Source organism: Colobus angolensis, unplaced genomic scaffold, assembly GCF_000951035.1.
Source record: "Colobus angolensis palliatus isolate OR3802 unplaced genomic scaffold, Cang.pa_1.0 Scaffold215, whole genome shotgun sequence".
NCBI lineage: Eukaryota > Metazoa > Chordata > Mammalia > Primates > Cercopithecidae > Colobus > Colobus angolensis.
Window position 1 is genome coordinate 4,107,560 of NW_012115322.1, and position 25,694 is coordinate 4,133,253.

Genomic DNA, 25,694 nt, shown 5'->3' on the forward strand with positions numbered 1-25,694 from the left:
TGTGTGTGGTATATGTCTGTGTGTGATACATGTGGAGGGTGTGAGGGTTATGTCTGCATGTGTGGGGGCGTGTGATGTACGTGGAGTATTAACATGTATGTGTGATGTGGGGCATATATGTGTGTGAGATGGATGTAGGGAATGTGTGCAGGTATATGCTATAGCATGAATGTAGGAAGTGTGGCGAGTGTGGGAGTGCTTGTGGCATGTGGCATTCTGTGGTGTGTGCGTATTGTATATGTGTGATATGTGGTGTCTGTGTCTGTAGGATGTATGCGGTGTGTGTGTGTATATGGGGGTATGTGTGTGTGTTGTGTGTGTATATATGTGGGGTCTGTCGGTATGTGTGCATGTGTATGTGGGAGCGTCTCTGTGTGTGTGGTGTGTCTGTGTGTGTGTATGTGGGGGGTATGCTATACAATGTGTGGTGTGTGGTATATGGTATGTCTGTATGGGTGTATGTCTGTGTGTGTGTGATGGGGGTGTGGTATATAGTGTGTCGTATGCATGTCTATATGTAGGTGTGTGAGGTGTACATCTCTATATGTTTATGATGTATGTAGGGGTCATGTGTGGTATATAGTGTGTGGTGTGTCCTGTGTTTGTGTGTGGTGTGCATATATCTGTGTGTATATGTATGATGTATGTGGAGGGGTGGTATGTGATGTCTGTGTGTGCATATGTGTGTGATGTGTATATGTCTGTGTGTGTATGATGTATAGGGGCGTGTGCAGTATGTGTTGTGTGGGTGTCTGTATGTGTGTGATATATATGTCTGCGTGTGTTTATGATGCATGTGAGGGCCTTGTGTGGTGTGAGGTATGTCTGTGGTATGTATATGTCTGTATGTGTATGATGTATGTGGGAGGGTGTGTGGTATATGGTGTGTGGTGTGTCTGTGTAGGTATATGTGTGATGTGTATATGTTTGTGTGTATGATGTATTTAAGCAGTGTGGTACATGGTGTGTGGTGTGTCTGTGTGTATATTATGCGTGTGGTGTGTCTGTGTATATGTGTGTGGTGTGCATGTCTGTGTGTGTATCCTGTATGTGGGGGGTATGTGGTATATGATGTGTCTGTGTATGTATGTGTGTGTGTGTGTGTGATGTATGTGGGAGGTATGGTGTGTGGTGCATCTGTGTGTGATGTGTCTGTGTATATGTGTGTGGTGTGCATATGTCTGTGTATGTGTACAATGTATGTGGGGTGTGGTATGTGGTGTGTAATATGTCTGTGTGTGATGTGTCTATGTGTGTGTATGTGTATGGTGTGCATATGTCTGTGTGTGTGTGTGATATATGTGGGGGGTGGAATGTGGTGTGTGGTGTGTGGTGTGTCTGTGTGTGTGTGTGTGTGTGTGTATGAGAGGTGCTCCTTAGAGGTCTTCACTGCTTCTACACTGACCCTTGCAGATGAGATGCGCAGCCCAGACCCACAATGCACAGTTGCCTTGGGCAGTAAGAAGTGGGAAAATAGCTGAGAGCTATAGAAATTCAGAGACTAGAAATGTCCCAGATTTCCAGTAATAAATGGGTAATATGGGATGGCTTCCTTGAGGGACACCAAATCTTGAAGAATGAGTAAGTTTAGAAATGGGCAGAGAGGATGTGGGCGGAGAAGGTGAGTGGGAGAACAAAGTACAGGAACTGAGAAAGAACAGTGAAAGTGTATTTTAGCTGAAGGATCAAAGATGAACTTGGAGAGCAAAGAAATCCACTGCTTCATCACCTTGTTTCTCCTGGAAAGCAAATAGGAGAAAGATCTTTATAACTGCATCCTGTATAATTTTATCCACAAACTTTTCCCATGGAATGTGATCTTTTAGGAGCACATGTGAAAGAAGAAACAAGACCCAGGCCACCAGCCACTGAACAAGACTCTCTTTGTTCCAACCCCAGTTGCCTCCCTGACCTCTCAAGCAGGGCAAGAGTTTCCTGAAACACTTAAGATGTCAGCCAGTCAGTGCATGAGCACCGTGCGTTCAGACAGCTTTGTTCGAAATCACTTGGCAGGCTTGGCGGGGCGGCCGGGAAGCCTGTACCATTCAAATGACCTCCAAACGTCTCTTTGGGCAGAAAGAAAAAACACAAAGTGTCTCCGTCCGTCTATATCAGTGTGCAGAAGAGGATCACAAAGTAGGGCATGGGGCCAAGAGAGGCCCTTCCCAGCATCACACACTGAACAAAGTACAGGAACTGAGAAAGTCCGTCCTCTTTTCCTCAGCTGGAGCTGGAACCCCCTGTGTCCTCCCCAGCGCCAACCCTGGGTATGGGCTACACAAGCCCAGGACCTTCTGTGTGTTGGTGTCCACCAAGCTTAGCATTAACACCGTCCAGTGAGTCATACATTTACTGGAAACCTACCTTAAGTGCTCCATCTTGAGAAGCTAATCTTTCCAATTTTTTGTAGGCTTATCTGTTTGTTCCCCTCAATACAAGGTAATGGAGTCACCACTGGAGGTCAGACCAAAACCAGGGGGATTAAAGTGAAAAACAGCTTTAACATGTGACTGCTCTGTCCACTCAGGGACACTCAGGGAATTAACATCCCCTTCTGAAAGCCTTTGGAAGATCACAATGTGTAATTTGAATACATAAAATCCTCCTTTCAGAGAATGCAGACCCTGTATAGGGCTTTGTTGACTTAATCGCATTCCAGGATCCTGGATTTCTTGGTCTCCTGCAGTATCTATGACTTCAGCTTGGGGCTCCTCCTTCCCTCTGCCTTCCTCTGAAAATATCCCTTACCTTTGCTCCAATCTATAATTACCCTACAGAAAGAACTTGATTTCAAGTGAGGGGGTGGGTGGCACTAGGAAAAAACTCCCATCCACATCAACTATTTCTAACTGTAGGCACAAGTATGTGATCTGCAAAAGTCACAATAAAGAAAAGCAACTCATTACAATCGACCTTTTAAAACTGACAAAGATGAAGAGGTGACAGAATTTAGGCAACCAGAGGTGAAACCTGTCCGGAACCCAGTTCCTTTCAGGTCCCCCATGAGTCCTCGCTGGGCAGGCATTGTGGAGTTTACACTGTAAGACACACAGGGCTTGAGAGCCTCTAGTTTAGCAAAATATCTCTTGTATGAGTTTTTGTTTTTTGGTTGTTTATTTTATTTATTTTTATTTATTTTTTGAGACGGAGTCTTGCTCTGTCGCTCAGGCTGGAGTGCAGTGCTGTAATCTTGGCTCACTGCAACCTTTGCCTCCCTAGTTCAAACAATTCTCCTGCCTCAGTCTCCCAGGTACCTGGGACTACAAAATGTGTGCCACCACGCCTGACTAAATTTTTGGATTTTTAGTAGGGATGGCGTTTCACCATGTTAGCCAGGCTAGTCTCGAACTCCTGACCTACATGCTGGGATTACAGGCATAAGCCACCACGCCTGACCTCCCATATTAGTTTTAAAGGGAGGGCATAGCTCTTTGCCATCACCCTACATCCATCTCTTCTCCCGAAATAAGATTTTACACTGGGGAGCATTCTCTATCTTGATGTCTTACAGTTTAAATTTCTGGCATTTAGCAAATACCTTGTATTTCTAATCCCAAAGCTTAAAAGGTCACTCTTGTAAGCATTCCAAGAGATTTGGGGGGATTTTAAATAATGCAGGTTGCTTTTGTTTGTTTTTGTTTGGTATTATGTATAGTTTGGTAATATAAAAACAAAACAAAACAAAAACCTCCGGACTGATTGAATTCCTCACTAGACACCATATCTCTCTTTCAAGTGCCATCTGACCTGTGAGGGAGTTTTTGTCCACAGCTACTGGACTAGGTGGGACCCAGGAAATGTAGAACTGCAACTTTTCTACAGTCTCAAGGTCAAGAGTCGGGGGCCCAGTAAGAGAGAGAAAGGCGAGGGGCCGGGGCAGGAGTGTGGGGATATCAGGGCCGGCGTTTCCAAGACGTTCTGTAGTAGAGTGTGAGAGGAGGAGATGGGCTGGTGCCACTCAGGTGTCAGGGGAAAGACCTGCTTAGTCAGAAAGAAGTAATAAATAAACCTCATGCTTCCTTTAATCTGTGCAGTCTCTGAACCACTTTGTCTTCAGCAAAACAGGTGAAAGAGAGTCAACACCACAGAAATGAGATCCCCGGCACTGTACCCACACTTCAAATCAGTATGAGCAGAACATCAGAGCCCTGAGGATTTTAGCCTCGTGCCTTTGAAATCTCCTCTTCAATAGGAATGATTCACAAGCTAAACCGATTCTGCAGCAGCCGTCTCAGTGCTATTCCCAGGAGGGCATCGTAAATGAAAAACCCTAAGCTGGAAGGATTAAGGATTCATCTTACCCTGCTGCTGAATTCCCCAAACTTCCTCTGTGCAGTTTCTTATAATAACCACGCTTACCACCTCTCCTCACCTGTCAGGTGGGTCTCACCTTTAGAAGAATTATCAGGCCCTGAAGGTCCTATAGGATTTGGTGATCAAAAAAAAAAAAAAAGGAAAAGAGGAGGCAAAGGGGTTCAATTTTGCCTGCAGACCTGCCTTGTTTGGAAAACAGACTGAAGCCACAAAGTTCCACAGCCAACAAATGGAGCTGGGGTCATACCCTGAAGTGCCTTCAGGGAGCAGGTATGTAAATTAATAAGGAAGGATGCCGAATATAAGTTCACCTTCACCCCAGTGTGTAAGAAGTGGGCTGGGTGTGAGTACAATGGAGAGCCCAGCCCATTATACACGGGGTGGCCAGGGCCAGGACCACAGGTACCATTTTCACAAATACTAACAGATATTTTACCAAACTTCTCCTAGGTGACAGCAGCTGTTCCCTGCACTAGAAATGTTAACAAAAAAGGTGAACAGGACAATGAAGTGAACAGAGAAGCCTGAATTTTATATTATGGTGAAATTCACCCAGTGCTGCCAGATCTTCAGAATATTCAACCTAAGATGGAAAATTTGAATGGTGTGAAATCATCCAATTTTTAACATTGCTTACAATTTAAAAAATATACATAATGTGCAGGCCAAACAAAAATATGTCTGTGGGCTGAATGTGGCCCATAAGCCAACTTTTAAAAATCTCTGATCTACAGTTTTTCATTTATTCTAAGAGATGTACCTCCCCGGGGGCCTTCATCAAGGTAAATTATTTTCCCAACAGGCTTTCCCAGTTAGATTGAGGCTGAAGTCCAGAATGATGTTCACAGTACTGCTTAGCTAATCAATGATTGTTTCTGAATAGAATGTATTCTTACCATCACGAAGTTATCAATAAAGGCCTTTTTAAAATACTGAATTCCTGAGACTTTATTTTTCACTGCTATTTTAAAACTTCTCAGAGACATAATTAATTGGCCAAACATAACCGTCTCTATTTCCCAGTAAAGAAAGCCACGTGCACCTCAAGTTTTGCTGGAAACGTCAGTTCCATTCAGTCATCTCAGAGATTCGCATTAGACACATTGTAATCTTACCTCCATGGTGTGGGTTTTTCCTGATGAAGTCTGCCCATACGCAAAAATCGTCCCGTTATAACCTTCAAGGACATCTGTGAACAAGAAAAAGAAATTAAAATTAACTCATTACTTTGATCATATGCTGGTGTAGGTTGCATATTTTAAAATTACATTTTCCAAATGGCCCATCTCATTTTTCATACAAATGATATATTTCAACTCCTTGTGAATTTTAAGTAGAATTATGAGATAAGAGCAGAAATGCAGGCCTCTGTTGTTCTACAAATAGAAAGAAATGGACTCACACTTCACAGAATGTATTAATGAAGAAGGAGGCAGACACACATTCTCCCAATGACATCAAAATGAAGACAGAGACATCGAGCAGAAAACTTTTTTTTAGTAGAAGGATATTTGAGTTTTCTTCTATAAGTTGATCTATTGAGATCAGTTGGGGGAAAAAGAAAACACTATTCTTATGCCCTAAGTTTCTGGAGTGAGATGAAGAATAGAATTTCTTTCCTCAGTTTAAACGCTGGCCCAGGCTAGCTCCTTGGGGAGGTTTCTCCTGAAAGCCCTACCAGAGCTCCTTGAGTCCAGAGGCAGGGGAGGAAAAGGGCCCCATTCTATAAACAGAGCCTCACGGTGATAATCCAATCAACCCAGAAACTAGCCGGGCCCTCACTTAAATTTAATGTCTCTGTGTTTGCACTGACAGTGCTAACAAGCCAGCCCAGGCCCATCAGCATCAGGAAATGTCTTTTAATTACACAATGAGAGCACTGTGCAAAGCCTTCCACACTGCAGGTCGGTGCCACATCACACAGAGACAAGGGGAGGCTCAAGGGTGGAGGCTGCTTTTTGCTGAAGATTATCTGTGGGAATTCTTTCAAAGCAGCAGAGGTGATTAAAATATATTTAGCACTCATTTTCCTCCTGCTTTCCTCCTTCATCCTCACAAATATCACTGGAAGAGGAACAATGCATCAGTAATATCCTTGATCCTCCATTCAGCATAAGGGGAGGAAGTCTTCACTTGCACAAGGTGCAGAGGCAGGGAGAAGGGCCCACACCGAGGTGCCCTACTCAGGGTCATGTAGTAGGGTTACTTGCCTGGTTACTAAGCCAGGCTTACTTCAGGCTCTATAAATAGAGTTTTTCTTTTGGGGGCATGGTAGAGGGGGTCCTCTGAATTTTATGATCCTGGTTTGTTTTTGTTTTGCTTAGATGGGTTTGCTTTTTTGATTTTTTTTATATAAATTCTGATTTGTTATGTTTTTAAAAACAATTTTAATATACATTTGACCAATCTGAGGTTGTTGAAGTGTGAACTGGGATAAGAACGAAAAGCAATATTTTATTTTAGGAATCTAAGAAAAGGAAAATTAAGTATCAGGATTTTTTTTTTTTTAATTCTAGCAGCCCTCAAGAGTTTATATCAAGCTATACTAGGGGTTAAGGGAGAGGAGGGATGGAGAGAGAGAGGAGGGAGAGAGAGAGAGGAGAGAGAGAATGTTCACACATATCAGACTTCGGCTAATGGTTCCCCTGGTAACAGTGGGAAGCAAAAACTTGAAGTAGTCAGTGTAAGGTTTGGAGGTTCAAGCTTCAGTTTCCACAAAAATGCCAAATTACTCAAAGAAAAGATTCCTCAGGCCAGAGCAGACAGAGCACCTCTACACCAACATGAATATGATATGCTTTGAGGGACCCAAAGGAACAAGGTCCCACCCTTAGGTCAAACTTTAAAAATGCCATATTCATAACACGAACAACTCCAGCCTATTGGAATGCTGGCTACATCACAATATTAGAGTTTCCATTTATTCAAAATTACTATTTTTTATAAATTAACCATCCTCCTACACACACACACACACACACACACAACCTGAAAGGGCTTTCCTTGTCTTAAGCCTCTGTGTATGAAACATTCTGGAACCCACTGGCCCAGGTGTTAGAACAGCACCGAAGTTGCCAGGGCCAGGGGTCCAGCCATCCTGACCTCTGCTGGCCACCCTGCAAGTGCCGATGTTCCCACGCAGGAGGCCCCAGGGAGGTAATACTGAGCAATCCGCCGCACCAAGGAAACTCAGCTCAGAGCTCAGCTTCCTCCTGAATTAGGCCATACCCGAGGCCTCCCAGGTCTCATCCACGCCCCTGAGTCCATCACTATAACAGAAGCTCGTCTGTGGCTTCACTTATTTTGGACTAAGGTGCTGAGAAGCGTGCAAGACTGTACTTGGAGAATCTGTTTCTTGCTGCCATTTCGTCACCGAGCACAATTTTTTTCCCCTTCTTTTTTTGTAAGAAAAGAGGAACACGTAAAACCCCACTAGAACAAACTCCACTCGGCCCTGAAAGTATTTACAATCAGGTTACAGCTCATTCACTGCTGCAGAACCTCTCTCCAGCGCTCAAGGTTGAAGGGAGCCGACGTCGCCCTCTATCGGCTTCGTGCTGCACTAGAAGATAATTTAAACGAAAAAGCTCTTTGAAGCCAGTGTTCTCTATTTTCTTCGAAACTCCAGGCTTTGGGGGCTTGTTTTCTGTTTATTGTTTGTTTGCTCAGTCTATGTTTTGATTTGCTGGTGAGGGGAGGCACAGAGGGGAAGTGGAGCAGGAGCCCAGCGCGTTTCTATGGCCACCGCGACCACAGGCAGTGGGGGAGCCGCAGCGCGAAAGGCCAGGACGCGCTCTGCACGGCGGGGGCCACGCCACCCCCGACCCGATTCCCACAGAAGCGCCCACAAAAGGCACTTTCATCACGTCCACTGCCTGCTCCTGGGCCCACGGAGTGCATTTGTTTTAGAGTCTCTGCAGAAACAATGACTGTTTCCACATTTCAGCCACGCTCCGCAGACAGAACGCTTCTTTGTGTTGGTGCCTGGTGTGATGTGACCTCCACTGGTACAGCACAGCCCGCCGCACCTCGGGCCACAGCACTCTTCCATCCCGCAGCTGCATGAACCCCAGAAGGAGCTTCCACCGCAGGTGCCCAGAGCCTTCTCATCTCCCAGGGGAGGAAGGATAGCAGTAGATACTTAAAATGCTCCTTGCCTCCCATTTGCCCAGTTCTGAATCCAGGTCTTGCTAAAGCAAAAGAGTTAATGCCATTTTCAGATTAGAATTGGGGGAGGATTTGATCATATCTACCCATCAGTAGTCCTAAGGAGGCATGGGGCTTCCTACTGACTCTCCAGGGGAAATGGGGGCCTGTGGGGTTTCAGGTGATAGTGGCTGACAGCCATCCTCACCAGTCACCAAACCACTCAGGCCATAACCAGAGGAGGAAGAGGCGGTCCTGCTGACCACCCGAGGCCAGCCCGCGTGCCGGCCGGCCAGACTAAAGGGTAGTCACTGTGCCACTGTGCCCAGGCAAGGGCATGCTGCGTCTTCAGAATGGAAGGAAACACGCCTCATCACTGGCAGATCACCAGGGCCACCACAAGGTGTGGGAGCCACCATCCCTGTCCCCTCTTCTCTACCCTCCTCCCACACCATTCCCAGCCCTGTCTTTTGCAATGCTTAGTTAATAGTCCATATGGCCTGACAGAACAGGGACCGCTCATAAAATAATTGTCATCAAATGCTCGCTGTGTGCTCACCAGGAAAGGGAGGCAGGGGAGTGCAGAAGAACATCAGTCAGTCAGTCAGTCCGACAAGTCCAGGCTTGTGTCCCAGTCCGTGGCCCCCAAACCAACCTGGCCAAGTTACCTGACTTCTCTGAGCCTCAAATTCCTCTTCTGTACAATGAGGAAAATAATGCTCACCCTTCAGAAAGTTGTTGATTTAAAATGCAACTCCCTTCAGAAAGTTGTTGATTTAAAATGCAACAACATATGTCAAGTATATAGACAGTGCCTTATAAGTCACAGCTAAAAATATTTTTCTTCTTCAGAGTCATATGTAAGATAATAACAAAACAGATCTGGTAATATCATCCTAAGTTTAACACTCTTCATTGGGTCCACATTGTCTGCAGGATAAAGTCCATCCATTTCCATCAAATTGCTCCAGCCTAACTTTCCCAGCCTCATCTCCCATAATGCCGCTCTGCACCCTGTGCCACTCCAAGTTGCCCAAGCAGAATTTGTGTCTTTATGCTTTCACTTTTGCAATCCCCTCTGCTTGTACAACCCTGCTACATTCTATAGTCCTCAGGACCCAACCTTTCAGAGAAACCTTCTTTAATTCTCCACTCCCTCTCCCGACCAAAATCAATACAAGTGACATTCTTCCGTGTTCCCATGGCATTTTGCATACACCCTTTCTAAAGTACATAATGCCTATATGTGTGATGATTATGTACACATCTGTCTCTTTCCCTGTACCCAAAGCTCCTTGCAGACAGTCTTACACAGCATGGCGACTCCAGTCCCAGCAGTGCTTACCCCATGGTAAGTACTAAATACAACTTACACAAATGATTAAAAGAAACAACTGAATGAATGAATTTTAAAGGAATCAGAACTGGAAAATAAGAAATCCCCTTCTCTAGCATCTGGATCATCCATATCTAGTTAATTTGGAAGGCAAATAATTGGCGTGGCTTCTGTAGGCTGGGACATAGTTACAGTACTTCGATAATAGCATCCAGTTACCATGGTGTTTGATTCCTAGGCGTCCAAAGGAGCCTTCCCATTTACTGTGCTGGTAGTCACAAACCCTACAACCTCTTTGAGAAGAAATGGAGGAGAATTCTACATGCCTTTTCAAGCAACGTTTTGAAAAACAAACACCAAAGATGGGAGCATGAGAGATGCCAGGACTCTACAAACATTTAAAATATTTTTTTAACCCAGTGAAGTGGTAGGGAATGAAAAACCAGAGAGAGAATAAAGCCATCAAGTTAAATGGAGCCTCCCAGATGCTCCAAATCAGTAAGAGTTTAGATGGACTTGAAAGGAATGCTCCTCAGTCCACCCATTATCAGGAATCAAGGGGACTGTGGCACCCTAAGGAAGCCATCCGATTTAATTATTGGCCTCTAGAAAAAAAGGGCTCCACAGCACTACCTCCCAATCTTGATTTAAATAGGGTTCCTCGTGGCAAGAGATACCTCAGCTGTACCTGGTCATCTATTCCAAGGAGTTCTTTCTTGTATCTCTATGTTTTAGCTTACTGATTCTGAAATACATGGCCACTTCTCACATTAGCCTCAGTGGATATTTGTGAAAGTTCAATCAGACCTTCATCAATTCCTTTTTAAAGGAGAATAAGGCATGTATGTATGATCATACATATTTATGATACCCTAGAAATGTCTTTTTGTCATATCATGCCAGGGCCTGATTTTATTCTACTAAATGGTTTTCTTTATAGCTCACTACATACTGGGTCTCAAATTATCCAGAGTTAGGCCACATCTTTACAAGACCTGCCCATATCTGACATTTCATATTGTAGAGAAATCCAAACATTGAGAGGGGCCCAAACTTCTTTTGTGAATAAGGACTCAAAGAGTATTACTATAGTTTGTTAATCACAGGATTTTTTTTTAACAGAGTGCATCCATTTCTAATTATGTCAGCTTAGAGAGGACAGGATGTATTTAAATGGCCCTCATGTTTAGCACAGCATGTGGTAAATACTATTTGTTTGTGGTAATGAAGGGGGAGAGAAAAAGAAATTCTGGCACATATGTGATTAATCTTACTTTAATAAAAAATATATGAATGAGTCCAATAATAGGGAGCGGGGCTGAGTAGGAGCAAACCAAGAAAGATATACTGCAAAAACACAGAAAACATGTTTAGATAGAAAGAGAAGCAGAAGAGTAAAAGTAGAGAGAAGACAAAAATTACCACCCGATATAGGTCCATACTATTAATTCAGAAAGAGCTCAAATTCAGGCATATTTTTTTCTCATCGGGTTTCTATAAAAATCTCACTGTGAAGACCTTCAAAATTAATTGATGTCTGCAGCAAGAATGTGAATAACCATCCACCTCAGCAAGGAACATTACATGCTGACATGCATCTCCCACACAGGTGTCCAGGGTCAGAATTAATCGAACAGATGTACCCAGAGCTGATTTTCATGAATTTCAAATACTTAGGTTAGTCAGCTTCTAAAAACAAGCAGATCCAAAGTGACATGGTAGGTTATTTTGGTTTTGTTTTTACTCCTTGCTTTTCAAATCCAGAGCTGCCTATAAAGGGGGCAGCATCAATACATTTGAAAGCACAATTGCCACAGCATTCACATTTGAGGGCAAGGATTTGACGATGAAAAGCAAAGTAGCAGGAGATGCCCCCCAGCTCTGTCCAGATGGCAAGCCTACCAATGCAAGCTTCAACCTGCCCCTGATTTGAAAGGACAAGGTAGAGCAATGTGTAAATTGCTTCATCTCCCTGCTGCTATTTTGACACAAATCCTCCAGGACCAATGCCAGTCCTAGAGAAAAGGACTGATCTCTAAGACATAAATGTAGGCTTGAGGCTACCTGTTTGGAGGAACAAATGTCAGGATCTGGGTGGGATGGTTGAAAATGGGTTAGGAGAAAGCATCATTAAGGAATGCTGAATAGCAAGACCAGGCTCAATAACCAACACGATAATGTGATTTTATGACATTGTAGAAAATTTCTAAATGGCAAAAATTTTCCATATTTAAGTCTTCTTGCTGAGAGACATTAGTAAAAGGGAGACAGATGCACAGAATAAATCAACCAAAGATGTACAACTGAAGCATCAAGGAATATATATTTTCTCCTTCAAAGGAAAAAGGAGGTTCCATACCTGCAGCAGTGTTTTAAAATTGTTACAGAAATAGTGTGAATATAGCTTACCTTCCTTTAAACTTTTGGGTGACAAAATAAAAAAGGTGGCAAAAGAAATAAATAAATGTCCTTGAAAAGGGGAAATAGAGAGATTAAATAATTTGCCTGACATCATAGCAAATCAGGGCTAGAACCGAGGCTATAGAATTCAGTGTTTCCAATTAGCAGGCCTCTGCTTACAGTCAAGGCACATTGATTCCTAGGCTGCAAATATCACTTAATGTTTTCAATTACTCTGAATGGCCCAGGAGGAAATAAAGAAATAGCACTTACCTTTGACAATTTGCTTCGCACATGCATTGTAAACCTGCTCTTGGCTTGTATTGGGAGGTAGCACTCTGTCGAAGACATATGGCTTCCCTTGCTAAAAAAGAAAGACAAAGGAAAGAAAAGGGTGGGAAAAAACCACATTAGACGTTTAGGAATAAAAAAGTGCTGACATTAGTAGCTAGGCCATAGGCACTAAATCACCAACCCTATTCTTTAAGGCAGTTCATTACCAAGAGTAGGGAATTTTTATAGCATATACCACACATGCATTGCGTGTATGTGCACTGTATGTTGATAATCTGAGATTTTAAAAAATTTAAATTTAACCACTTTTTAAACGAAGGATAGGCTGAGACTCATTCATTCATTCGAACAAGTATTTACTGAGCACTTACACAGAGACTGGCATTGGGCTAGATGCTGGGAAAAAAAAAAAACCACAAAACAGTCCTGCTCTTGTGAATCATTCAATTAAGTTGAGCAGATAGCTAATAAGCAAGAAAGCAAACACAGAGGAAAATGTAAAATGCCTAGGTTTAAAATAGCAGGACAGAGGGAATGCTAGAGAGGGCAAGGAAAGCCTGGTGAAGAAGGACCACTTAAGTGTATCTTTACAGAATCAGGAAGATGGAGGCTCCTGAAGAGCTGCAGAAGCACATCCCAGGCAGGAGCCCAGCAGACAGCAAAGGGCCTGGTGTGTTCAAGGAATGGGAGGGCAAGCAAATCAGGAGCCAGTTTATGCAGGGCACAGTTAGCCAAGGTGATGTGCTTAAATGTTAGTCAATGGGAAGATGGGACAAACGGATTTAAGGAGCTCCTCTTATTAGAAAGCTACTATTGCTTTGTGTCCAAAAGAATTTTTGTGCTTTCTTTCTCATGCATAAGTGATGCTTTAACTGGGTTGAGGCTTCCAAGACAAAGAGAGCCCTTCTGTACAATAAATCAAGAGTTTCCCCAGGTGTGGGGTCTTGGGATTTGGTTTGATGCTCAAATGTGTGTGTTTCAAGGAAATAACTAGTAGAGGGGAAGAGAAGAAACTCCACTGTGCACTATATGAGCCCTGACGCCCAATCACTCTATGTTCAATAAGGAGTTACTGGGCATTTAGGTGCCAGGCACAGTGCTGAGTGCTGCGGAAGTGGTGGATGGGACAGACACAGCCCCTTCCCTAGAAGATCCCATCCTGAGGGCACCCCTTCTCTACCACCACCACCCAGGCAGGGGGCAACCATGCTCACCCTCTTCCACAGCCAGACTCACTCAGGAGGCCCTTCATCTTCATGTTCCCCACATAGCAGAGGGGAGGGCAGAAGATGAGAAGGGAGGAGAGAGAAGAGCCAAGAGCCTCCTTTTCTCCCCCTGTGCCCCTCCTACATGTGGCTCTGGACACCAGGAACCACCCAAGGACAGTAGGACTCCTCAAACAGATAATTGCTCATGAGGGATCCAAGAGCAAGGCTTGTTACATCCTATAACCTTCACACAAAGTAAGTACACAGCTGTCAGAATGGCTTAATGTTCTACTCATTTATTACTTGGGTAGAGCTGGACTGGCGGTAAATTCCTAGACCTTAAGCTTTAGTCTTTGAAAACTGGATAGTGCCAACCAGGTAAATGAGCTACTTCCACTTGGTCTTAGAGAAATGGAGAATTTTCAGTTACTATAAAATTTTGTTTTGATGCAAAGCAGCAGAACCAGAGTCATTCTGCTAAAATTATAGAAAGAGAACATTTTCTGATGTTTTGTTCACAGTAAGTTTCCTTCAGTTAGTGAATCAAGGATTTGGTTGAATAACCAATAGACTATTCCTCACCATAGTGTATTGCCAACTATCAGCTTACTACATGATTATTAAGCTTTATCTATTTGTAAAATTCAACTAAATGTCAGTGAGTTAAAAGGTAAGAATAAATATTTGCAGAGTTTGCCTGGGTATTTGTTAGCAATTGAATTTTCTGGAATAAAAATGTATATTTGCTTGATTTAAAACAAATCCACTATTTATCCAAACAATGAGAATCACCAAAATAAAGCATTCTTGTTTACAGCTTGATCCTGCTCTGGGTTTTAGAGAAAATACATTTAATGCAGCAGACAAAACGACCTATTAAACTGTAGCACAAGGTACGAAAAAAAAAAAAAGGACTCCTCAGTTTTGCCCTTCTGTTTAAAATGTTTATTAGAATGCATTATGTTTTCACTTTAAGAGAAGTAGAGATCAAGAAATCTCTATTCCTCATTTAAATAACGTAATTTATCGGCCGGGCGCGGTGGCTCAAGCCTGTAATCCTAGCACTTTGGGAGGCCGAGACGGGCGGATCACGAGGTCAGGAGATCGAGACTATCCTGGCTAACCCGGTGAAACCCCGTCTCTACTAAAAAATACAAAAAACTAGCCGGGCGAGGTGGCGGGTGCCTATAGTCCCAGCTACTCGGGAGGCTGAGGCAGGAGAATGGCGTGAACCCGAAAGGCAGAGCTTGCAGTGAGCTGAGATCCGGCCATTGAACTCCAGTTTGGGTGAGAGAGCGAGACTCCGTCTCAAAAAATAAATAAATAAATAACGTAATTTATCAAATGACAAACAGATAATAGAGCAATTCTTCATAACCTAAAGTTAACTACCAAGCAGAAGCTGCCTTCAAGTCATTATGATTGATACTAAGAAAAGATAAAATTTACAAAGTGATTTGTTATGAGACCTATCTTGTCAGGATTAACACGTTATGTAGTTAAAAATGTAAATATTCTTATGTGTCCTGTCTTGCACTGGGTTAGTTATAGGCTTTTATTTTAGGTCAACCGTAAAGTCTTGGAAGATATTGATCAGAATTTAGTTATTGAATATTTTCAAAGAACTGATTTGTGGCATAGCTGTACCAGCTGTATATATAATTGCCATTTTAAAAAACCACTAATTACTCTTTGCTGCTTTAGTAATGGTATGAAAATCTCACAAATCCTGATTGAGACTTGAACAAAGACCCTTGCCCCATACCCCCCAAGGAGGTAAGATTGTCCATTTTTTATTCCGCCATGGCTAAAGGTTTCTCCAGGCATGCACTGGGCCCAACTTGCTCTAGTCATCACTGAGTTTACAGCTACAGAATACACTTTTCAAATGACATTTAATGCGGATTCTGGGTGCTAACACTTGAAACCTAATGATGAGGTCACCAGTCACTCCTTCTGGAGATACGATTCCTTTCCAGGTGTCTATGCAGCACATGGATCTCTCCAGCCTCTCTGGCTACCTCCATCAATGTCCTTTGTTGGTGTTTCTTTCAAACTTCTAAATGGTGGTGTATTCAAGACCCAGACCTCTGCCTCCTTTCTGTCTACACTCTTGAGTTTCATGTAATTTAAATCAATATTTCAGCCTTCATCTCTCTTCTAACATCCAGATTCAGATGTCCTCTAGACATTTCCATTTGGGTGTCCATGAACCACCTCAAACTTAACCAACCAAAAAAGAGCCATCAAGCGCTCTGTATCTGAGTAAGAACTATAACACCAATCACCTAGTTACTCAGACTGAAAACTAAGAACCATTCAATATGACTGTCCCATAGATTCCATATCCAAACTATATCCCAAACCCCTATCACTTCTCACCATCTATACCACAGAAACTTAGTCCATCATTTCTCCATCAGTCTCTTCTACACAACAGCTATCATCTCCTGACTGATCTCCCTTCCTTAATTCTTGCTTCTATCAAACTTCCACTTAGCAGCTAAAATGAGCTTCCTAAAACTATAAATCAGGTACCAATTCCTTGCCTAATTCCTTCCACAGGCTCCTATTATTCTTAGATTAGACCCTCTTTGCCCTCAGCTGCCTGCATTATCCTCTGTCTCACTACAGTGTGGCCCCATGAGCTTTTCTCTGTACGATGCTTATTCCCCAGTTCAGAGCCTTTGCTCTTAACTCTTCCTTTCCCTTATAATTATCCCACTGCAGATATTCATTTACTTGTCTCATTATCACTACTCTTTAGAACTCAATTCAAATTTCTCCTTCCCTGAAGGCTTTCATGATCCTAGGAGCCCCATGCCCACCCAGGCATCACTCTCTATTACATTACCCTATTTAGTTTGCTCCATAGTAGTTAGTATGCGACTAATTATCAATCAATCTAATTAATCACTACAATTATAGCATTTTACCAGCTAAAACAGAAGCCATATAAATCCCAAGTCCTAACCCCATGTAGGGAAACCTGCTTCAATTTATGAAGGGAATCTGGATGAGACACACACATTCCACACACATTACTACTGAAAATAAAGTATACAAGCTTTGCCTTGAAGCCTGCATGTGGAACAGTAGGCGCAGTATAACTAAATTAATAACTTACCAGGATCACATACAAAAAAATAACAGCAGATGGTTCTTACACTTTTATAGTTAAAATTTTTAAAAATCATACCACCAGAACTCTATCAAGTTGTTGAGTGCAAGGTGTCTGGGAACCATATGGCCTGCCTATTAATACATTTGACCCATTACCCAACAACTGCTTCCCAGCCTGGAAGGAATATTACTCCGGGAGACAACAGAAAACAAAAGACTCACATAAACGTTTCGAAGATGGGCACCAGGAGGGATGTTAAGGAAAGTGAAATTAATTATCCCCAAGAAGAGATCATTAAGAAGTAATCCAATAACAAGCTCTAAGACTGACGACGAGTTGTGGCATAGGGTTGCCAATGATTTGAATGGTTTTTCTTCTCTCTTTATCAAGAAAGAAACGAACAAACAAAGGCTAAAATTTCCACAGAGAGATTGAAACTCACTCTGTGGAATTACCTTCTGACGCTGAGGAGTACTGTATTCAGAAGAGGAACTGATTATGGAGAACAATAATTAACTCTGTGTTCCAAGCACTTATATGACTTCATTCCTGAAAGTACAGAAATGACAAGTTCTTTCAGCCTGTGCTGCCATCTTAACACTGTCACCAACACCATCACCAACCACGATGACCCACGCCCTTTTATACTCTAGCTCATTTAATTCTCATAAGAACTCTATGAGCTGGTGAAACCCCGTCTCTACTAAAAAAATACAAAAAACTAGCCGGGCGAGGTGGCAGGTGCCTGTAGTCCCAGCTACTAGGGAGGCTGAGGCAGGAGAATGGTGTAAACCCGGGAGGCGGAGCCTGCAGTGAGCTGAGATCCGGCCACTGCACTCCAGCCTGGGCGACAGAGCGAGACTCCGTCTCAAAAAAAAAAAAAAAAAAAAAAAGAACTCTATGAGCTAGGTATTATTATCCCCATTTCACAAACTGGAAAACTAAGGCCAAGCCATATTATCTGCTCTATCACTTAGGGGAAATAACTGCCAGGCCCTTACTTCAAGTGTTCTTCCTTTACGGAGTATTGTTTTCCTAAAAAGCTTTGGATTTGCCAGAAAAGCAGGAGACATCCAAAATAACACATGCTAAGAGACTGAAGCAAAGTGATTATGAGATAACAAAAGACAGAGATCCCTACTGTAGCCGATGGAAGTCAGGAAAGTGTTAACCATGAAGGTACTGCTGACATGAAACCATTGAGGAAAGAAAAACTGAAGATCTGGGAAGAAGGCAAGATTGTGTGGGGGGAAAAAAAGCAGAGGGCATGCAATGGCAAGCATTCCTTTCAACAGAAGGAATTAAAAATGGACAAAGGCCAATCAGAGGCTAGGGAAAGACAGATGCAAGGCTTGCTATGGAAAGTTAAAGTTATTTTTAAAATTCTACAATTTTTCAGAGCCAAAAGGTCCTTCCAGGTCATTTCAACCTATCATCATGTTTTATAAATAAAGTGACATCAGGAGAGGGTAGATGGCATGCATGCAGCCAGCCAGGTAGGCAGCAGATGTGTGCCTCGCATCCAGACCTCCTGCCTCCTTATCCAGTGCTCTAGAAGTTCTACTTTAAAATCACTTGCTCTCTCCAAACATCAAGGAAACAATAAGCCTGAATTTCTGGTCCTTTTTTTACCCTGCTCTCCTCCAATCAATTCCAAATTATTTTCAAATACAAAATTAATTAGTCCAATGAACAAAGAGTTCTTGCTCAAGATGTGGTTGGTGTCATTCTGTTAAAAAAAAAAAAAAAAAAAAAAAGTTGGTGACCAACCTACATCAGGCATTTGCATTACACTAAACTTATCATGCAGTTATCCCCTAAATGAAGTGAAATGAAAAAGTGACGATCATTCACAATGTACCAGCTCAGGAACTTGGCATCCTACTACCTTCTCAACACCTAAGTGAAGAATCACATCTTGGGCCCCTCCAGGCCCCCAGGCCTGTGACTCCTGAGCTCAGCTCCACAAAGCATAGGGGCTATTTAATTTCCGGGAGCCCCAGCAAAATTTACCTTGTTTCAAGGCCATCCTCTGCACTCTTTAAAAATAAACAAAATTTCAATGTTCAATCATAAAGTCTATTCACGAAAGGCGAGGAGCCATGTCTGGTACAGGTGCTTGTACACTCACCAGCTTTACTGTTACAGCTTTGGAGCCTCTGGAAACTTCTGTGAAAATACCAATGACAGACCTGCAGCAGATGCTGTCAGGGGCCTGACTATCCTCTCAATCTCCACTGCTTCCATGTAGGCAAGTCTAACCTCCCTCCGTCAGTTCCTGCATCTCTCTGACTGGCTAGTCTAACCTTCCACGGTCAGCTCCTGCATCTCTCTGCCTGAAGGTTTTTCTGGCTGCTGGAGCCCTCTTGGTCACCCTCAACAGGCCAAAAGGACCTTGTGGGTACCAACCCCAGCAGTTCTTAGTCAACAGCTATTAAGGGTTGGGGGGCTTAGCCAAGCACAGTGGCTCACGCCTGTAATCCCAGCACTTTGGGAGGCCAAGGCGGGTGGATCACGAGGTCAGGAGATCAAGACCCTCCTGGCTAACACAGTGAAACCCCGTCTCTACTGAAAATACAAAAAAAATTAGCCAGGCGTGGTGGCAGGCACCTGTAGTCCCAGCTACTCGGGAGGCTGAGGCAGGAGAATGGCGTGAACCCAGGAGGCGGAGCTTGCAGTGAGCCGAGATCGCGCCACTGCACTCAGGCCTGGGTGACAGAGCGAGATTCTGTCTCAAAAAAAAAAAAAAAAAGAGTTGGGGAGGCCAATACTTTAGCTCCCAGGCCCAGGGGTGGTAGTGCAGGGGTGACCCTGAGGCATGTATTCCAAACCAGCATGCAGACTTCCCTAGTGGGATGAGGCTCCACTTACCCCTAGTGGGAACTCACGTGATGGCGCACTCTATGTGGGTCCTTCACTTCCCTGTCTAGCTTCACTCTTCAACAGTGTTTCCTAGGATCATCTCCCAAAGAAACCTGTACTTCCATCCTTGCCTCAGGGTCTGCTTCTGGGGGAGCCCCAAGTAAGGCAAAATTCAAGACCTTTTGCTCTCAAAGGGTTTTTCATTCAGTAGGTCCTAAGAGATCTGGACTGGTGGAGTCACTGTCAAATATGAAGCCATCACATTTGGTTGGTGCTCAGCCAACAGATTGAGTGGAAATTCAAATCCTTACTAAAATCCAACAAGCTGGGGCTTTGGTACACTATCCTGGAGAGGGGGTACACCTTTTCCTTCATAAAAGGATGGTTGCTGGTCACTTACCAAGCAATGGTCCCACAGGGCCACATCCACCCAGGGAATTATCAGTTCCTTACTGACACAATTCTAGAAGTATCAAAGGTTCTTGAAGGCCCTGGCCTAGCAGAGCACCTTAATGGTGCAGGGCAGGTGCTCAGTAGATGTCTGTTGATCATAATGATGACTAATACCTGCCAGTTGGGCCCCAGGGACACTAGAGGAGGGTGCAATACAGGAGATGCACACTGTATTTCTCCAGTGTGTCAGAAACTTCTCTTATTTCCCACCATTCTTACTCCCCACCAAGATTTTAGCAGTCCTGAAGTCACTCTTTCTACACTCCTTTAACTCTTTACCACATTACCTACCTTCCCATTTATCTGAAGCTGACCTGCAAATTGCCAAGGCAGGAAAAACCCCACTTTGCACATTGGGGCAAAACATCCCATACCTGGCAGTGACCACCAGCTCTTTCCCATCACCGTTATACCCTCTCCAGGGTCTACTCATTTGCAATGGTAGCCTCACAGGGAGACCCTAAGGCCATGCTGATGTCTCCAGCCAGCAGAAGCCTCTACTCCAGCTCCCCATTCTCCTCTCCACTCCACTGCCTGCCCAGTCTACAGTGGGGTGACACTGTCAGTGGGGTATAAATGTTAATCCAGAGCTGCCCCTGGACATTGCCCTCCCCCTCCCCACAGTGGCTCCATGCCCCCAAGGAAAGCAGCTGGTGCCAGTTCCGGTCAAAGCCAAGGCTGCTCCCAGGAGAATCTGCAATGAAACAAATGTCCACAAAGCGGCCACTGGCTTCTAATGGAGTTGCCAAGGCAATGCCAACCACTTCACCTATTGAGAATGAACAAAGGCAACACACAAGAATGAATCTTGCAAGCCTTCCTGCAGGAAACCAGGCTAGAATTCTTTCCTTTCTGCCAAAATTCCCACTGTGTGGACACACAGGCACTGTCAAGATCACAGACAGCTACAAAAGAACATTCTGAGAAGGCAAACTGCCCAAGCGATAATGAAGAAATTCAGAATCATTGCCTGGCTAACAGGCATAATGAAGACAGAAGTGTTACTTCTGTTACAGAGAATAATGGAACCTGTGCCTCAAAAATAAGATTCTATGTGTATGTGATTTTCATTTCAGATCAAAATACAATGAACTCCTTTCTCTCCCATCCCCAAGCTCTTTTGCTTTTGAGTGCTGCGTACCTTTACCTACAGGCGGTAGGAGGAAAAGTCAGGCAACTGGTTCTAGTCCAGAAACTGGCCCCTCACCTGCTTTGAGATCTTGATCAATTTACCCATATTTTCTAAGCCTCTTCCTCTCTGTAAAGTGAAAGATTGAACAGTTCTGGCTCTAACAAGCTATCACAGTAATGAGTAGTAAGGAATGCTGTAATTTTCCCATCAGAATGCTTTCTGCCTTGACCTATAGCATGAGAGAAGGTAAGCTGTAAACAGGGGAGAGCTCCGTGTTCTCTGCACTCAGAGGAAGGAGCAGAAATTGCTGCCATGGTTATTTTAGCAGATCTAGCTTTTTGCCAAGTCAAGTCTGAAAAAAAAAGAAAAGAAAAACCTTCACTGGATGGGAGGTGAAAAAGCCATTTCACGGAAGGTAGAATGGAGGATCTCTTGTGCCAAATGGAAGATAACGACAGTACTGAGCTTTCTCTCTGGGGCACACCGCCCTGGTGGGGCTTCCTGGCATACTGCAGTGCCAACCAAGGTCAAACCACCGCTCGACAAACCTCTCCCAGTTACGCTGAGTCTCATGATGGCGCTGCCAACACAGGAACACGTGGTGACACATGTAAAGTTCTCTTCCCTTTAGTTAAAAAATCAAAAACAAAAGCTTTTCCCCAGGCCTTCACTTGGCTAAGTATGTTGCATACAGAGGCTTCAGAAAAACACTGCAAATATTTACTGCCAATAGAATTAACATTTGTTAACTTTTTTTCACTCTGCAGAAACAGCTTACATAATTATAATTATCCCATGTATTGAGCAGCAATTTTACTTTTATAATAAGTTAAGGCCCCTCAGTTCCATTTGTTCCTCATGATTTTGGGGGTGAGACAAGAATATCAACTTCACTTTCTGGGAATGGAGAATAACTTCCCATGGCCATGTGGAAGGCAAAACTTTGAGCTGAGACTGGGATCCAGAATTTCTGGTTCCCAGCCAAGCCTTCTACCCATAACACCATATTGCATCTTGTAACTGTTCCCTCAACTATAGATTTTCTAAGAATTCCACACATTTGGGTTTCGAACATGATGCAATATAACCTAGAGTGCAATGGCTTGCTTCTACATATTATGGATAAAATAACTCCCATAAATTACAAGGAAAATGTCCCACAAAAGAGTATAATTACATTAACCAAAACCAGCAGTAGTCATTAAGTTCAGGATGCCTATATCACAATGGGTATTTAACATGCCACTCCCATTCAATCATAGTGCACTAGCACTATAAATGAGAGCTGCTGGATGCAAACTCCAAATAGGTCTTTAATAGTCAACTACACCTAAATGGACCACCTGGAACTTGGGCTACACAAGGCTCATGCATCCCAGGGTATATCATCTCAGTTGTCATACAGGAGAAGGGACATTTGACCCACAGTAGCAATGGAGGGTTGCCCAATTGGCAGATGAAGTACTTGAAGCACTAAAATATATATACAGGACAGGCGCAGTAGCTCACACCTGTAACCCCAGCACTTTGAGAGCCCATAGTGGGAAGATCATTTGACGCCAGGAGTTTGAGACCAGCCTAGGCAATATAGCAAGACCCCATCTCTACAAAACATTTTAAAAAATTAGCCAGTTGCAGTGATGCACACATGTTAGTCCCAGCTAGCCAGCAGGCTGTGGTGAGACGATCATGTGAGCCCAAGAATTTGAGGCTTCAGTGAGCTATGATCATGCCACTGCAGTAAGGCTTGGGCCACAAAGCAAGACCCTGACTACAACATATATACACACATAGAATTTTTTCTTTAAAAATTTTTTGTTGCTGAATTCAGCCACAATTTTATAAGCCAAAAATCCTTAAAAAGTGGTTTTAAGTGTAGATGACACACAAGCATTGCATCTTTTAAAAGATTTCTAATTTTAGTTGGAGGACGGGACACCATATTTTTCAACACTTCGGTATTGGAAGAGCCAGGTGGCCACACACATGTGGAATCTGAAGAACAAACTCACCCAATACTTCCTTCTGCCACCCCCTGCCCCTGCTTCCTGGCTTGAAGTTCCACCATTTGAACCAGTAATGGATTCAATAACTTTTAAAAGAAGACTATGATTCCAGAAAGCTAATTTATCAAAAATAGCCCTCTAGTCTTCTGCCAGGAGCAGCAATTAGCTTATCAGATTTGTTAGTTAATAGAACCAAGATAAACCAATTGTTCATTGCTAAGCAGTGAAGTGGGGATGGGGAGAAAAGAGGGAGGGGCAGGAGGAAGGGAAGGGTTTCCCAAGCCAAGCAGGGAAAAACAGTGTGATGAGGGAGATGGCACCAGAGGCAAATGTCATTTCCTTCACAACCAGCCTAGGATGGACCAGCAAATAAAAGTTTAAACCTACTATCCCAAGCAGCTTTTGCCCAGCAATCTAGGGTAATAATTGTTTAATATACACCCAGGCTCAGGTACTGAAGGGCCACTTATTGGCACCCTCTCCCTTAAGAAGGGAGCCCTGTATTCATCCAAGGTTTCCTCCCAATATCTCCTGCTTCACAGGCTCCTTTCTTTTAACATAAAGCATGCTTATGTTTTCTTATTCTCTTCAGTTTTCTCTTTGACCTCCCTCAAACTACTGCCCCAGCTCTAGCCCCTTTCTCTATCAAATTATTTAGAAGGTTGGTCTTCTCATGCCTCTACTTCCTTATCCCTCCCATCACATCCTGCCACCTATTTTTTGCTCTCATTCATCTGCCTTCTTAAATGGCTTCATGGCCTCTTAATCTTCAATTCTAAGACACTTTGATAGTCTGCAATATCCTCAATATTCGCAAGTGTAGAATTGTGCACCAGCCCAGCCTTGTGGACACTCCGCTCTACTGTCTCCCTGGATGCTGCGTGCTCTGGCTCAGCTTCCTTCCTCTTTGAAACCTTATTTTTCTCTGTCACTGCCAATTTTTCTTTTTCTCATTCCTGCCAATTCCAAATGTAAGAATGTCTCCAGATCTCTCACTGGGCCTCTTCTCTTCTCTTTTGCACCTTCCATTTCCATACTCTCTTACATGGAAAGACACAAACATTCCTGTAGTTTTAGCCACATGCTGTACGCAGAAGATGAACAAAGTCCATCCTGAACTCTGAGACCCAAACATCCAGGATAAAAAGCTCAGAGCCATCTCTCCTACAGTTGTCCCTCACCACTGTCACCCAATCAGTTGCCACAGAGTGGTCATTCATTTCTTTGATCTATCTCACTTTGTGTCTCAACTATTCTTACTACTTTTTGCCTAGACTTGTGCAAGGGCCTTCTAAGTGATTCACTTGCCTTTCTTTTCTCCATTGTGCTCTACATCCTTTGCCAAATCCATCTACCTCTGGCCCTGCAACTAAAAGAGCTTGCTACAATGCCCTGTGCTATATGATCCCCCTAGTGAGACACCTTCCACAACAGTGGACCTACCAGTCCCCAAAGGAACATCCTTCCCTGCTGGACTTCACTGCTCTGACGATTCCCTCTAACCAGAATGCCATCTCAATGATTTGACTGTGTTATCTGTCAAAACACTACACATTCCTCTGGAAGCACCATGTCATGGAAAGAATGCAGGATCCAGAGTTAGAGACTTGGGTGAGAGAGGACTAATATATTTGACTGACTCTCGTATGCTAGACCCTGTGTTTTACCTGGGGCATAACATAGATTGCTGACAACTATTCTTTAATGTAATTGCCACTCTTCATTTTGCAAGTGACAAGGTCAGGTTCAGAGATGTCCATGGCTTGTACAGGGTCACAAAGCCCATATTACATTGGCTTCATATGGTAGTTGTGAGAACAAATAATAAAAAGCATACAAAATTACTTTACAAATTGCAAATTACAAATTACATGTACGTTATTAACATTATGACTTATCTTACCCTTTTATAGATTTTTAGTTATTTAAGGACATGTTTTCTATCTTACCCATCTTTGGATTCCCTGCAGCATTTATGCTAAGTATTAAAAGTGCTTAAATTAATAGCTGTTTAATGAAATTGGATTTTTGATGCCACATTTTGAATTAATAGAATTTTTTAAATTTTACTCCAAAATTAAAGCTGCCACTTATTGAGCAGGTCCAAGTGCCAGGCAGACTACCGTGAACCTCCACAGCAGTGCTCCAAGGTTAGCATTATTATACCCATTTTACAGATGGAGAAATCAGAGTTCAGAGACAACACATAATAGTCGTACAGCTGTAAGTAGGAGAGGCAGGAGGGTCTGATTTTAGAGCTCATGATTTCTCACCATTAAAGACTCTTGACCACAGATATCCAATTCACCTAGACCCACCAAAATCTAACATTTCTGCAACAGAGGTGATTCTCATCTCTTGTGAGCAGAGAAACATCATTTTCCTTTTTATAGCCATAGTGCTGAGAACTCTCTTTCAG

The 25,694-nt window shown here is 43.2% G+C and overlaps 1 protein-coding gene across 1 annotated transcript in view; it reads right to left on the bottom strand.

The window, feature by feature from the left end:
* KIF5C (kinesin family member 5C) overlaps positions 1–25,694 on the bottom strand; it is a 156,005-nt gene that overhangs the window by 95,044 nt on the left and 35,267 nt on the right. The window contains exons 2-3 of the mRNA XM_011943067.1: positions 12,470–12,560; positions 5,430–5,503 (exon numbers count right to left, since the gene is read on the bottom strand). Coding sequence (XP_011798457.1) covers positions 5,430–5,503; positions 12,470–12,560 — 165 coding nt within the window. The remainder of the gene's footprint in view (positions 1–5,429; positions 5,504–12,469; positions 12,561–25,694) is intronic.